This window comes from Bos grunniens, chromosome 10 (genome assembly GCF_055505025.1).
Source record: "Bos grunniens cultivar Pamir isolate PY7600 chromosome 10, Bosgru_T2T1.0, whole genome shotgun sequence".
Classification (NCBI taxonomy): Eukaryota; Metazoa; Chordata; class Mammalia; order Artiodactyla; family Bovidae; genus Bos; species Bos grunniens.
In genome coordinates, this window is record NC_141174.1 from 45,051,470 (window position 1) to 45,066,895 (window position 15,426).

General features: G+C 42.7%; 2 protein-coding genes across 6 annotated transcripts in view; one reads left to right on the forward strand and one right to left on the reverse strand.

The window, feature by feature from the left end:
- Positions 1-1,920: 1,920 nt before the first annotated feature.
- Positions 1,921-3,339, reverse strand: LOC147364456 (uncharacterized). The gene has a single exon (XM_086320961.1). The coding sequence runs from the start codon at positions 3,337-3,339 to the stop codon at positions 2,620-2,622; it is 720 nt and encodes a 239-aa protein (XP_086177087.1). The 3' UTR covers positions 1,921-2,619.
- MAPK6 (mitogen-activated protein kinase 6) overlaps positions 2,611-15,426 on the forward strand; it is a 34,437-nt gene continuing 21,621 nt past the window's right edge. For 2 of the 5 annotated variants that reach the window (XM_086320956.1, XM_086320954.1), the window contains exon 1: positions 2,611-2,749. The gene's annotated coding sequence lies outside the window, so the exon portion shown is untranslated. Of the gene's footprint in view, positions 2,750-3,323; positions 3,417-8,261; positions 8,326-15,426 lie in introns of those variants that run through there. The other 3 variants (XM_086320957.1, XM_086320955.1, XM_086320960.1) reach the window with 2 other exon arrangements.

A 15,426-nucleotide genomic window follows, 5' to 3' on the forward strand; every position in this document is an offset into this window, starting at 1 on the left:
AGAAATTTCTGCCCCAAAAGATGAAGTGGCAAATAACTATTGCAGTTTCAAGACCTTCCTCAAAGTCCATTTAACTGAACAACAAAGAGACCTAGCCTTCTTCAAGGTAAACAGCCCCTCCTCCATAATATTACTCTTGGGTTTATCAAATAACTGTTGACTTTTTAAGGTTTGCTTCAAAACTCTTCCCTAGGTCTACTAATCCAAAGATTTGTTGTTCGTTGTTAAGTCACTCAGTCATGTCTGACTCTTTGCAACCCCATGGACTGCAGCATGCCAGATTTCCCTGTCCTTCACCATCTCCAGGAGCTTGCTCAAACTCATGTCCACTGAGTTGGTGATGCCATCCAACCATCTCACCCTCTGTCGTCCCCTTCTCTTCCTGCCTTCAATGTTTCCCAGCATCCGGTCTTTTCTAATGAGTCAGTTCTTTGAATCAGGTGACCAAAGTATTGGAGTTTCAGCTTTAGCATCAGTCCTTCCAATGAATATTCAGAGTTGATTTCCTTTAGGATTAACTGGTTTGATCTTCTTGTAGTTCAAATATTATATTACAAAATTTAGTCTTATCTCAAACATGCTTTCATTGAAAGACCTGTTTTTAACCCTAATTCTCTGAAGCTTTCCTACCCTTGACCTCTTTCTCTAAGATGCTACTAAAACTATCAACAAATTTGGCTATGCTTGAGCAACAGGTTATTTCAGTGGTCTTTGACACATTATAAGCTCTCTAAGGGAAAGCACAGTGCTTCTTATTTATTCTCTACCCTCTCCTCATCACTGCGGATGGTGATTGCAGCCATGACGTTAAAAGATGCTTGCTCCTTGGAAGGAAAGTTATGACCAACCTAGACAGCATCTTAAAAAGCAGAGAAATTACTCTGCCAACAAAGGTCCGTCTAGTCAAGGCTGTGGTTTTTCCAATAGTCATGTATGGATGTGAGAGTTGGACTATAAAGAAAGCTGAGCACCAAAGAACTGATTCTTTTGAACTGTGGTGTTGGAGAAGACTCTTGAGAGTCCCTTGGACTGCAAGGAGATCCAACCAGTTCATCCTAAAGGAGATCAGTCCTGGGTGTTCATTGGAAGGACTGATGTTGAAGCTGAAACTCCAACGCTTTGGCCACCTGATGCGGAGAGCTGACTCATTTGAAAAGACTCTGATGCTGGGAAAGATTGAGGGCAGGAGGAGAAGGGGATGACAGAGGATGAGATGGTTAGATGGCATCACCGACACAACAGACATGGGTTTGGGTGGACTCCAGGAGTTGGTGATGGACAGGGAGGCCTGGCGTGCTGCGGTTCATGGGGTCGCAGAGGCGGACACGACTGAACTGAACTGAACCCTCTCCTCCTGGTGTTCAAACACTGGTGGATGGGGGAGGAAAGGTGTCATGAATTTCAGAGGAGCTCCAGCAGGCAGAGCAGGGATGTACAGTGGTCAAAGAGAAGGAGCTCTTATTGCAGAGAAGCGGCATTCACAAATAAGAAATCCTGTGGTTAGGACAACCCTTCCCTTTTTCTTGGTTTTATCTACTCACTGTGTCCTCTTCACACCTGTTATTCAAATAGCATTATTTTAAATATAAAAAAAAATAAACCATTCAAACTCCATCCCACTCACTTAACTTCAAGCTAGTATGTGAGCTTTGAAGTGGTCTTTGCCTCCAGCTTGAAGCTTGAGGATGCGCATAATAATGGATATCTGGTTGCCAAACGTTTGGTTCTCACCAGAAATGGTGATTCGGTTACTGAAAAAAATGCTGACCTGCGTCTCTAATTTAATAAATACCTACTACATTTCACACAAATACTGGAAGGCTTCCTGGATTCAATCAGCCATACTAAAATAAATAAATAAGCTTTTTTTTGTCCTAGTGGGCCCAAGAAGGTACCAATCTACATTTCCCACTTTTCTCACTGTACACTCTTGTCCAAATTCTACGCTTCCCTCAGACTGGCTTAGTCCCAGTTCCTGCAACAAGCCAGGTGTTCCCCTCCTCCATGTCGTTGCTCATTCTGTTCCCTCCGCAGGAACAGCCACCCCCACCCCTCCACCCCCGCCTCCCCGCCACCTCCTCTAGTTTCACGGGCTCCTTCTCATTTGGCTGAAAGGTCAGCGGTGGCAACCTCATTTAGAAGCCTGTCTTAGCACTTGACCTTTAACGCGTTTGCCTTGTTCCTTGGCTGTTGCCTTCTAGTCCATCCATCTTCGGGTCCAGCTTCCTAATTCCCAGGGGATGGGGAAGTCCTGTTCCTCTAGGTCGTCCAGTCCCATGCACGTAGTAGGTGCGCAGTAAACGCTCACAAAGAGTTTGACCACTATGTGCTCTAACCCTGGGTCAAGTAGCAGAGCGAAGAGTGCCTGTCTGTTCACCTCCTTGCCAGCTCCCTAGCCCAGCCCAGCGCATCCGACCGGAGGCTGGGGACAAGCCCGCGTGCTTCTCTTGCCGCCCCCGCGGCGCGAGGAGCCCAGTCACGGGCGTTGGAAATTCCGGCGCGTGCCGGCGCGCTGGGCCGGGCGGGGGCGGGGGAACCCGTGGAGTGAGCCTGTGACGTACGGGGGCGTGGCTCCAGAGCCTCCGCCCCCTCTTCCTCGCCCTCTCTCGCGGGTCGGGGTTACATGGCGGCGACTGCGGCAAAGCGAGAGCCTCGGAGACGCCGCTGCCGCCAGCACAGCCGGAGACCTGAGCCGACACTGGGGGCTGTCCGTGGGCCCCGCACTCCCTCGATGAGTCGGAGAAGTCCGGTAGGTATATGTGTGTGCGTGTGCGGGGCGCGCCGCCGGGGCAGCTCAGGAGGGCGCCGCGGCGGGCCCGGTGGCTGAGCCGGCTCTCTCCTCCATTGTGTGTGACCCTCCGGCGGCCGTCGCTCAACAAAGGCGCTTTTGTTCCTTCTCCCGCCCGCCCTCGGCCCGCCCGCCGGCTCGCTCTCTTGGGCCTGGCCGGCGCGTCCTCCCGCGGGCCGCCGGCGGCGGGCCGGGGTCCCCGCGTGGGGCCGGCAGAGCGGCCGGCGCGCCCCTCCCACCCGGCACGCCCCTCGCGGGCCGGGGTGCCGGGCCCAGCAGTGCGCGCCCGCCTCGGGCCCGGCTTGCTGGCTGCCTCCCGACCGCTTACGTCTGGCTCCGCAGGTTCGAAACCCGGCCCGGCCGGCGGCGGGCTGACGCGGGGCGGCGGCCGGGAGGGGTGACCCGCCCCAGCCGCGTGAGGTGGCGCGGAGTCTAGCCTTCCTGGCACGCCGCCTTTCGAAATGCTCCCGCGTCTCCTCCCCCATCCGACTCCGGTGACTCGGCCTCAGCTGACTCCGGCCGGGCAAAGTCTCCCAGTGCACTCGGCACATTGCGTAGCGCGCCGGTCACTCGACTCGGCGCGGAGCCCCGAAGTCCTCTGCCCGAGTTGAATCTGGCCGCTAAGGAGGTACAGAAAAACTCCTCCAAATCGGAATTCCTAATTTCTTCCCCCTTCCTTTACTACAGCCTTGTCTGAGCTGCGTTCGGGACGCGCAGCGGGGGTGGTCCTTGAAAGTCCCCAAATGAAAACTTGTTTTGTCGGTTCACTGAAAAAGAGCTTCCTCGCTTCTCGGTGCATTTTTCTCTGACTTGGTGAGGTTCGTTGAAAAGCAAGGATTTTTTTGGCCGCTTTTTGTTCCTTGATTGGTAAGACTGGTTCAGGTGTTAGGTGGGAGCGTTCCGAAGCAGGATCTTTTCGATTCCTTTCCTTTTTATTTCTACCTTTGCTCGCTCATTGGGAAAGGTCCACTAACGTGAGGTACTGCATTTGCAGCACAATTAGTGTTCTTTTCCTTCATCGCTAAAAATGCCCTCCAAAGTCAGTCTGAGTTTTGTTTTGTTTTTTTTTTTTTACAGATACAAGATGATTTATCAAAGGAAAGAAAAAGTAACAGGGGACAAAATAGAGCGATAACAGCTTCAGAGTACTTTTCCGATTGTTTGAGTCGTCTAGCCTTGTTATTTTTTAAAGCTCTGATTGGACGCATCCTCTCTCTTGAACGTTGGGGAACTGAAATGGAAAGAGTAGTCTAATTAGAAGATTGAAGGGATCAAACAGGAGTGGGCTCTGAAAGGAAATTGCCTCTAGAGTTTCTTCTTAGAATGTCAGATACTTATGTTTGAAATATGCTTGGTAATCGGTGGCAGAGGCTTTACATTTCTTGAATGGGTAGTTGTTCAGACATGTTTAGGAAGGGCTTGCTATGTGCCAAGGAGCAGAGTCCTTTCACATATATGTGCTACATCACTGAGTAAGAATTGCCTTGTGAAACTTGTAAAATTGCTTATTGGTGTCCTGAATTCAAGAATTGCAGTCGTCTAGGAAATATACCAGATTTGAGCACGAGGTGTTTCAATCACCTAAGAATTACTGTTAGAAAAAGAGCTCTGGGAAATGGAGGATTATTTATAAAAACCTTTATGACCATATTTTGTAGTTCAGTTATTTGCAAAAGAGGATTAAAAATGTTTGCTACTTTCTGTGATTAAGAAAGAATCCAGAGAAGATTGATTTGAAGATCAGTTAATTTTGCGATAGAAAAAGTACGTGTTCTAATGACAAATGTTAGTACTAAAAGTGTTGCAGCATTTTGCATAAGTTCGTTTAAACATCGTGAGAATTCATAACTGAGAAAATAGTAAGGTTTGCTGACTCAGGGTACATTGCTGAAGGGGATGGGGTCGGGTAGGAGGAAGCTTCGAAGTGCTGCAAGTTTTGAGTTGGGTGATGACTCATCCTGCCCACGGACTGCTACGTGGCCCTTTTTTTTTATACACTATTTTTTTTTTTAATGATAGGCTAAAATGCTCCTGTCTACATTATAATTCTCTATCACACAGAGGAGCCACAGATTCTCTAAAAAAGTAATGGCTTCTGAAATTGCATTTTAAAGGGATATCTTATATCCTGCAGGTGGAATTTGGTAACATTTGTTGAAAAGAAAGGTAAAATTAATTGCTAGTCAGTTGGGGCAATGAAATATTTGATCCTATGGGTTGGCCAAAAAGTACATTTGGGTTTTCCTGTAAAATGTTAGGTGAAAACCGGAGGGAACTTTTTGGCCAGTGCCACAGCAGTTCCTTGGCTATTGATGAGAGAGGTTTCTTATGGATTTTTTACAGATAGTACTTTTATGGTATAGATAGAAATTAACCTTTTTGTTTCCATTGGTAATGTAAAAGTTAACTTTGTACTATCTAGAAATTAGTTTGTGTTGTAAAACTACAGCAGTGTTTAATCAGATAAAGCTCTGAACATGAGCATTTCACTCTGGTGGAATTATATATAGTGCTTTCTCCTTTTTTCTAATCTATATTAATTTAATAGACTATAATATATAATAATTTAAAAGTTAAAATAGGTATTGTTATAGGCACTATTTTTTCATCAGTCCTTTTCTTAGATGAGCTGATTGTATAGTTCCAAATTTAAGGTTTACATTGAAATTTGGTAATAAAATATTTTGACTGATTGTAGAAAGCCATTGTTTAGCAGGTTGGCCTAAAATAAGATTGAGAAAAATGGGGATTGAGAATAACAATGTGTTTTAAAAGTGAGAAGAAAAACTCGCCATTCTCATATTTTTCTTTGTGTATCTTCTCAGTGATTTATTTGAATGGTTTTGTGGGCAGTAAAGTGTATTAATGTGAATTAAATCTTTGAAGAGATTTTGGAAGAACATTGCATGATTTATATAGGGGAACTTTAATAAAGTTTAGTTAAAACTTTAAAATATACTTCCTACTAAAGTAAATATAAAAATACAAGTAGAAAGTATTAAAGACTTTCAAAAGCCTTTTAGAGGTTGAACGTGTATTTCCAGTGTGTGTTTGTGTTTTAAGAATGTAGGTAATTACCTGTCATGCTTAATTCAGAATTTATAAACTGGTTGTGTTAGTCTGTCTTCCTTCTATGAGGTATTGACTTACGAAATGATGATGAGCCTCCCTGTTGCTTTCCAGTTCTGTGTTTGCATTGCCCACTTGAATTCTGTGTTACTTTAGGGCCCCTGTTAAAATAGAACATGCCTCAATAGTAAATTCTTTGTAGCGTTGTTGGCTTCCCACTGTCAGCTCCTTTAGCCTGTTTTGTGGACTCTTAACGTTACCCTATAGCCTGCTAGAGATACGGAGATTTTGGTTGGTTTTATTGCTCAGTCCTGATTGAGACTTTACAAAAACAAAAATGTTATTGTAGTTACTGGGTTTTTTTCCCCTTGGGAGTTGCTTTTCATGTGGAACTGATTCCTTTAAAGTAATAGTGGCATGGGCAGAATCCACCAGTGTTTTTTTTCCTTCTGAACTGCATATTTGGAAAGTGTAGTGTATCCCCTTTGATACTTTTTAAAAGGTTTATCTTACATAACATGTCTACCTTTTAAATCCATTTCTGAAAAAGTATACAGAGATTGTAGCAAACGACATTTTCCCATTGATTTTCATTTAAATTTGATGTCTTTTTCATAGGGAAAAAAATTTATTTCAGGAAAGATACTGTCTCTTCAGAATGTGAGAAATCTATGTGCATTTAATTCTGTACAACCATAAAACTATAAAATGTTAGTTTTTACGGAGGAGTCATGGACATTTTATCTTCCCCCAGGTACATCATTTGACTGCTCAAGAAACTGAGGCCCAGAGTGATCTAAAATCTTGGTACAGGGTGATTTCTGGACCAGTAGTATTAGCATCATTTGGGAATTAAATGCAGAATCCTGACCCCATCTCAAGACTTATTTAGAAGCTACAGTTTAACTAGATTCTCAAGTGATTCAAACCCATGTTCATTTCTGGCAACACTGCTAAGTGATGCATACATAAGTTGCTCCGCTGGTTAGTGACTGATTTGGAAAACTCAGGTCTTCTGAGTTGCTCTTTCCATTGACCCTCCTAAAAAACATCAAAAGGAAGATTGAGAATCTAATCACTGTCCAGTAGAACTTTCTGTGATGATAGAAGTATTAGTATTTTACTCTGTGTTGTCCAGTGAGATAATCACTAGCCACATGACAGTTGAGCATTTGACAGGTGGCTAGTATACCCAAGGAACTGAATTTTTAATTATATGTATTTCTAATTAATTTATTCTTCGCTGCATGGAGTTAGTGGCTACTGTATTGGACAGCACATATTTAGATGATCTTTGCCCACATTAAGTTTAAAATTATTTGAGCTGTAATTTAATAACTGATTAGGCTTAATTTGGGATTCCCTGATGGCTCAGATGGTCAAGAGTCTGCCTGCAATGTGGGAGACCCAGGTTCGATCCCTTGGTTGGGAAGATCACCTGGAGAAGGAAATGGCAACCCACTCCAGTATTCTTGCCTGGAAAATCCCATGGATGGAGGAGCCTTGCAGGCAACAGTCCATGAGGTCACAACAAAGTCGGACAGGACTGAGCAACTTCACTTCACTTAAACTTAATTTAATAATTTCCTCCTAATTTACAAGTTGGAGTGATGGTAGGTTTCTAACTACCTACATCCCTAAAATGCCTAGGTATTAGTTTAGTAGTTATTATAAAGCAATGCCAATTTTCTGATATACTCCTGTGTTCAATAGTGTAGATAATCTAAGCTGCTGCTCCTGCTAAGTCACTTCAGTTGTGTCCGACTCTGTGCGACCCCATAGACGGCAGCCCACCAGGCTCCCCCGTCCCTGGGATTCTCCAAGCAAGAACACTGGAGTGGGTTGCCATTTCCTTCTCTAATGCATGAAAGTGAAAAGTGAAAGTGAAGTTGCTCAGTCGTGTCCGACTCTTAGCGACCCCATGGACTGCAGCCTTCCAGGCTCCTCAATCCATGGGATTTTCCAGGCAAGAGTACTGGAGTGGGGTGCCATTGCCTTCTCCGAATCTAAGCTGCAAGAATATCTATTTCCCCATTTGTCTCAAACACTTGGATTTAAAAATATTAAAAATAAACTGTTAGGGACTTCCTGGTGGTCCAGTGGCTGAGACTCCACACTCCCAATGCAGGGGCCTTAGTTCAATCCCTAGTCAGGGAACGAGATCCCACATGCCCCAACTAAGAGTATGCATGTCACAACTGAAAATCCCAAAGGCTGTAACTAAGATCTGGTTTGGCCAAGTACGTAAATATTTAAAATAAATAACCTGTTAAGTAAGTGTTCCTTAATTATCTTATGGGTAGCATTGAGGGGACAGTTTTTGCCTCTGGCATAATATCTCCAGGTTTTTTGGCAGTTGTCGATAGCTGCCAGATTGATCTGCCTTTTCTTGTGTTATTTCCAGGTGTAGAAACATTGAGTGGTTCTTAACCTTCCACCTTATGCAGTGGGAAGATTGTAACCCTAGAGTAAGTCAGAGTGACCTGTGTCCAAATCTTGCATGATTTTGGTGAACTTGCTTTATCTTTTGGAGCAGTGCTCTTGTTTGTAAAATGAGACTTAAAAGGTGGTGGTTCTGAGTAACAGAAATAGTTTTTTACTTAGAAAATGTGTGTGTGTACTCAGTCATGTCCGATTCTTTGTGAACCCATAGACTGGTAGCCCTCCATTCTCCTCTGTCCATGGAATTTTCTGGTCAAGAATACTGGAGTGAGTTGCCATTTCCTTCTCCAGGGGAGCTTCCTGACCCAGGGATCAGACCCACATCTCCCACTTCTCTTGTACTGTAGGTGATTCTTTACTGCTGAGCCACCAAAGAATCCCCACTCAGAAAATGCCTGGCACTTAATGGACACTCAGTAAATTTGAATTACCTTCCCTTTCCCTTGTTCTCAGCTTCTTACAGCCTGTATTTAGTTTTATGTTTAAGATTCTGATTTTAAATCTTGTTGGTTCCCACCAATTACATGACTTCTTGCCTTGCTTCATTCATGTATATCCCTAGTACATTCCTCCACTTGTGCTCTAAATTCCTTCTCTTGATCTTTTTTTTTTAAATATTTTTTTGATGTGAACCATTTTTAAAGTCTTTATTGAACTTGTTACAATATTGCTTCTGTTTCACCTTTTGGTTTTCTGGCCAAGAGGTATGTGGGATCATAGCTCCCTGACCAGGGATCGAAGCATCACCCCCTGCATTAGAAAGTGAAGTCTTAACCACTGGACCACCAGGGGAGTCCCGTTCTCTTAGCTTCTTAAGGACTCGTCTCTTGCCTGCCTCATGAATTTTGCCCCTTCTATTGGACTGTCTTTGAAAAAGTGAAAAGTAAAAGTACCAATCCAACTCTTTGCAACCCCATGGGCTGTAGCTCTCCAGGCTCCTCTGTTCTTGGAATTATCTAGGCAAGAATACTGCAGTGGATAGCCAATCCTTTCTCCGGGGATCTTCTTGACCTAGGGATCGAACCAGGTATCTTTATTGATATACAGATGTGCTGTAGAGCTATACAGTAGCCACTAGCCACATTTGGCTATTTAAACAAAAATTATCAGTTCCTTAGTCATGCTAATTATATTTTACTTGCTTGGTATCCTTGTGTAGCTATTGGCTTCTGTACTGGACAGTGTAGATATAGAGTAGAAATCTCTTACAAACCCTCTCCTGATTCCACATTTTTCTCTTCTAGCTATTGCCTCATTTCTCTAGTCTACTTTGAAGCATATTTTCAAGAACTATCTTTGTGTTCTCCTTCCACTTTGCTTTGTTCTTCAACTCCAGACTTGTGTCACCATCTCACCACTGAAAGTACTCTTAAGTCAAGGTTACCAGCGATACCATTTACCAAATCCATCTTAAAGGATCTTATAGCAGCATTCAGTATTGTTAACAGTTTCCTGCCTATTCACCTGCTTCTCTTAGTTTATGAGACACATATTTTTGTTCTCTTCCTACTTCACACCTTGTCATACATTAACAGGCTTCTCTCTCCTCTCCTGCCTCTAAGTATTGGCATATCCCAGAGGTTGGTCTGGGCTTCCCTGGTAGCTCAGCTGGTAAAGAATCCACCTGCATGGAGAAGGCAATGGCAACCCACTCCAGTGTTCTTGCCTGGAGAATCCCATGGACGGAGAAGCCTGGTAGGCTGCAGTCCATGGGGTCACCCAGAGTCGGACACGACACAGGCGACTTGGCAGCAGCATTGTCGAAGGTCAAGGGCCAAAGCAGGCCATATCTGACCAGAAACTGTGTGTGTGTCTATCTTTGGTGCTGTTTAAAGGCCTTGGCTGTACCCGGGTGTCTCAGCTTTGAAGGCCTGTGTCTCTAATCACTTCTGTTGCTTTGGGGTGGGCAATGATGAGTGTGTTGCTTCCATATGGGGAAATAATAATAATAAAAGCCTTGAGTTATTTTCAGATTCTCCTTGAAAAAAAAAAAAAAGAATCCACCTGCAGTGTAGGAAACCTAGGTTCGATTCCTGGGTTGGGAAGATCCCCCTGGAGGAGGGCATGGCAAACCACTCCAGTATTCTTGTCTGGAGAAACCCCATGGGCAGAGGAGCCTGATGGGCTTCAGTCTTTGGGGTTGCAAAGAGTTGGACACGACTGAGCGACTAAGCACACAGAGATTGGTCCTGGACTTTCTTCCTCTTCTCTTAGTTCTGTCCATAGATAGTCTCATTCAATTTAGTTTTTAAAATACTATCTCAGTTCATTCAGTTCAGTCGCTCAGTCGTGTGTGACTCTTTGAGACCCCATGAATTGCAGCACGCCAGGCCTCCCTGTCCATCACCAACTCCCAGAGTCTACCCAAACCCATGTCAACTGAGTCGGTGATGCCATCTAACCATCTCATCCTCTGTCGTCCCCTTCTCCTCCTGCCCCCAATCCCTCCCAGCATCAGAGTCTTTTCCAGTGAGTCAACTCTTAGCACGAGGTGGCCAAATTACTGGAGTTTCAGCTTTAGCATCATTCCTTCCAAAGAACACCCAGGGCTGATCTCCTTCAGAATGGACTGGTTGGATCTCCTTGCAGTCCAAGGGATTCTCAGGAGTCTTCTCCAACACCACAGTTCAAAAGCATCAATTCTTCGGCGCTCAGCTTTCTTCACAGTCCAACTCTCACATCCATACATGACCACTGGAAAAACCATGGCCTTGACTAGACGGACCTTTGTTGGCAAAGTAATGTCTCTGCTTTTCAATATGCTGTCTAGGTTGGTCATAACTTTCCTTCCAAAGAGTAAGCATCTTTTAATTTCATGGCTGCAGTCACCATCTGCAGTGATCTATTTCCCATGAAGTGATGGGACCAGATGTCATGATCTTCATTTTCTGAATGTTGAGCTTCAAGCCAACTTTCTCACTCTCCTCTTTCACTTTCATCAAGAAGCTTTTTAGTTCCTCTTCACTTTCTGCCATAAGGGTGGTGTCATCAGCATATCTGAGGTGATTGATATTTCTCCCGGCAATCTTGATTCCAGCTTGTGTTTCTTCCAGCCCAGCGTTTCTCATGACGTACTCTGCATATAAGTTAAATAAGCAGGGTGACAATATACACCTTTGACGTTGTCCTTTTCCTATTTGGAACCAGTCTGTTGTTCCATGTCCAGTTCGAACTGTTGCTTCCTGACCTGCATACAGGTTTCTCAAGAGGCAGGTCAGGTGGTCTGGTATTCCCATCTCTTGAAGAATTTTCCACAGTTTATTGTGATCCACACAGTCAAAGGCTTTGGCATAGTCAATAAAGCACTATCTACATGTGAATAATTATCAAATATATGTTTCTGGTTTAAATATCTCACCTGAATAGACTTAACGTGTCCAAAATAGAACTCCTTCTCTTATAGTGTTATTCCAGTCTCCCCCATCTCAGTAATTGGCACCTAGGAGTTATGCTTAAAACCTATGTTTCCCTGTATCATCCACCATATCCAATCCATCGCCAGGTTTTCTTGGTCTCCAGAATATTCGGGTTGTCCTGGTTTTCTTCCTCATTTCTACCAGCCTGGTCTCAGTCGCCGTTATCTCATGTGGCCTGCTGAAATAGCTTTTAACTGGTCTCTCCTTTCACTTGACCATCTTCTTCAGTGCATTCTCCTCCCAGTAGCTAGAATTATCTTGGAAACATGGAAATGCAACCATGCCAGTTGTCTGCTTAAAATTCTTCAATAGCTTTCTTAGTTATAAAATTCAGAATCGTGCCTCTTTTTCGCATCACTCCCTGCTCCCTTTACTAAGGACACCGTCAGTACACTGGCTTCTTTTCTTTTCCTCCAAAATTCCAAGTTACATCCTGATCTAGATTGTATTTCTTTCCCCTCTGTTTGGGATCCTCTTGTTCCATCTCTTAGTAGTGCTGCTTCCGTTTACTATTCGGGTTGCAGCATTTTAGATGGCCATTTCCAAGCCACTCCATCAGAGCACTTGGCCAAACCTGAAGTTATACTTACTTGTTGGTCTTTTCTCATTAGAGTGTAAACTGTTTGGAAGCAGAAGAACCTTAATTGTCTTATTCTCCACTGTGCCATAGAACACTGCTTGACACATGCCAAGTGCTCAGTAAATTTTTGTGCACCTATAAAATGTTTGGCTCCCTTAAATTTCTGAAGGGAAAAATATGTTAAAGATTGCATTGTAGTCATTGTAACATGATTCTGAACTGAGTTTTTTAGCTCTCTGTACATTATTGGTACAGTTGCAAAAACTTAAATGGGATCTGAGTATTAGGTGGTAATACTATGCCAGTGTCAATTTTCTGATTTTGATGATTGTATTCTGGTTATGCGGAAGAATGTCCTGTCTATAAGAAACACTAGGGTTGGGAAGAAAGGTACAGTGTACTTGTCAATAAATTACATTACTATTAGAAAGAAGATCATGGGCTTTGGACTGAAACCTGAAGTTCAAATTCTGGCTCTCAGTGTGTGTGACTTTTAATGCATTATTTAAATTCTCTAAAAATCTCAGGACCCATTTTGCAGTGTTGTTAGGAGGATTTAGTGTAAGAGTAGTATGCTTCATATATAATACATTCTTAGGCTTTCTGTTGTTCTGTATTAAAAAAAATCTATTCTCATGTTCAGTGCTGTGATTTCCTTTATAATACAAATTTTTTCATTAATTGCTTTTATAAAAGCTGATAATGTAAGATAAATATGTACCAGATAATGTTATTTATATCCTCAAGTTAAAACTTTTTGAACTGTATTCCATAATGTAGTTCTTAAATTCTTAAAAACTGTATACTTTTAAGTTATAAAGTAGAGCCTCTAAAAATTATTTCAATTAAAATATGTGGGAAAAATAATAAAATATGTGTCTTTGTCTTGTGTAACATGGTAAATTTTTATCTTCTTTGAAAGTGTCAGTGAATCTGTGGTATTTAAATGCTAATGTATTAGTTTGTATCATTATTGATGTAAAAATTACACAAAAACTGCCTAGCAAAATGAATCATTACTTACAATTGGTGATTTTAGTTTTCTCTTTTTCTTTCCCTTCACTCCCCTTGATGGGATATTATTAAGTAAACATAATGACCAAAAAGGAACTTTCCAGGTGGCTAAGTGGTAAAGAATACACCTGCCAATGCAGGAAATGCACGAGATGTGGATTTGATCCCTGGGTCAGGAAGGTCCCCTGCAGAAGGAAGTGGCAACCCAGTCCAGTATTCTTGCCTGGAAAATTCCATGGACAGAGGAGCCTGGCAGGCTACAGTCCGTGGGGTCGCAAAGGAGTCGAACACGACTCTTGACTAAAACAGCACATACAGCAACGACAGATGACCAAAAAGGGAGAAGGTGTTTAAGGATGACCCCTGAGCCTTTTTATTTTTTTCAGTCTATTTTTCACAGTTTATTTTCACAGTCTATTTAAACAGTATAAACTACTTCACTAACACTGCAAACCTTAAGACCGCATGATTCAGGTCACCCTCTTGAAACACACTGTGCTCTTATGTTTTACTTCTACATATGCTGTAACCCCAATACATTACTACTTTTGCTTTAAACAATCAATAGTCTCTTAAAGACATTTAAACGTGTGGATTGGGTTGTTTTTTTTTTTAAGGCTTTTTGCTTTTTCCAATTATTTATGCTTTCTGTAGATCTTCCATTTGGTTCATCTTCATGATAACAAACTTCTTTTAGCGTTTCTTGTAATGGGGATCTGTTGGACAAATTCTTTTCATTTTTTTCTCTTTGAAAATGTTTTTGTTTTGTCCTTTTTGAAGTATGTTTCCCTCGATTTAGACTTCTGGGCTGGTTGTTTCTTTCGACACTTGAGAGATGATGTTCTGTTGTCTTTAGCTTTTGTGTTTGTCTGCCTTTGTTCCTATTGTTTTTCCCTAGTATATACTTTTTTCTCTTTCATAGTTGCTTTTAAGAGTTGCTCTTGACCTTCCCGCTCTCTAACTTTCAACAGTTTATCACGTGCCTAGATTTTTCTTTGTATTTATCCTGCTTGCAGTTCATTGACCTTCCAGGTCTGTGAGTTGATGTCTTTATCAGTTTGGGGAAGTTTTTGCCCATTGTCTCATCACATACTTCTGCCCTGTCAGCTTTGTAAATCATGTCAGCTTTCTGAACTACTTTTCAGCCTTGCTGCTGGCTCTTTGGATTGCTTGGACATTTTCTTTGATTTCCAGTACCACCTCCGGTTTTCTTTACATCAGGTTTTTGCCCATTTTCTTAGGAAGAATATTTGCCTTATACTCAAGAGTGCCTTTGAGGGATTTATCTCATACTTCCTGTCTTGACCTCCACCTTGAGAGGGGCATCTGTCTTGGACAAAATGGATGCCCATATGCTTCATGAGGTTTTCTCTCAGCTTTTCTGACTTGGCTTCAGACTTGTACTCTCAGTGAAGACCCGTGGGGAAGGATTGGCAGGTAGGGCTTGTAACTGGGCTTCCTCTGAATTCTAATCTGTTACCTGAACCCGCGTGCGGCAAATATCATTGTTTATAAATTTGACTGGCTTCTTCTTCGTCCTGTTAGTGGAAAATATCTTGTTCTCTTGCAACTTTATGAGAAATGAGAATAACCATGATCTCTTGTGTTAGGAAGGGCTTGATATTTTCTAGGGTTTAGAGTTCTTTGCATCCTTAGCTTTCAGGTGTATTTCTTAATTACAGTTCTGTAGCTAAGAGTCAGACACGACTGAGCGACTTCACTTTCACTTTTCACTTTCGTGTGTTGGAGAAGGAAATGGCAACCCACTCCCATGTTCTTGCCTGGAGAATCCCAGGGATGGGGGAGCCTGGTCTATGGGGTTGCACAGAGTCGGACACAACTGAAGTGACTTAGCAGCAGCAGCAGCAGCTTACTCAGTTTATCATGGTTTATCGGAAGAGAGTAATGGTATCTTGCAACTTTCTGCATTTTAATCAGAAGTGGAAATCCTGAGTTTTTCACTAAACTTAAAATATTTTGGAGCTGGAAGAGATTGTAGAAATCATGGAGTTTAGCTACATCATTTTCCTGATGAGGAACTGAGACATAGTAATATGAGAGGCTTTGATTACAAAGCTAGTTTCGCCACAGATCCTGGACTAAACTTCAGATCACTT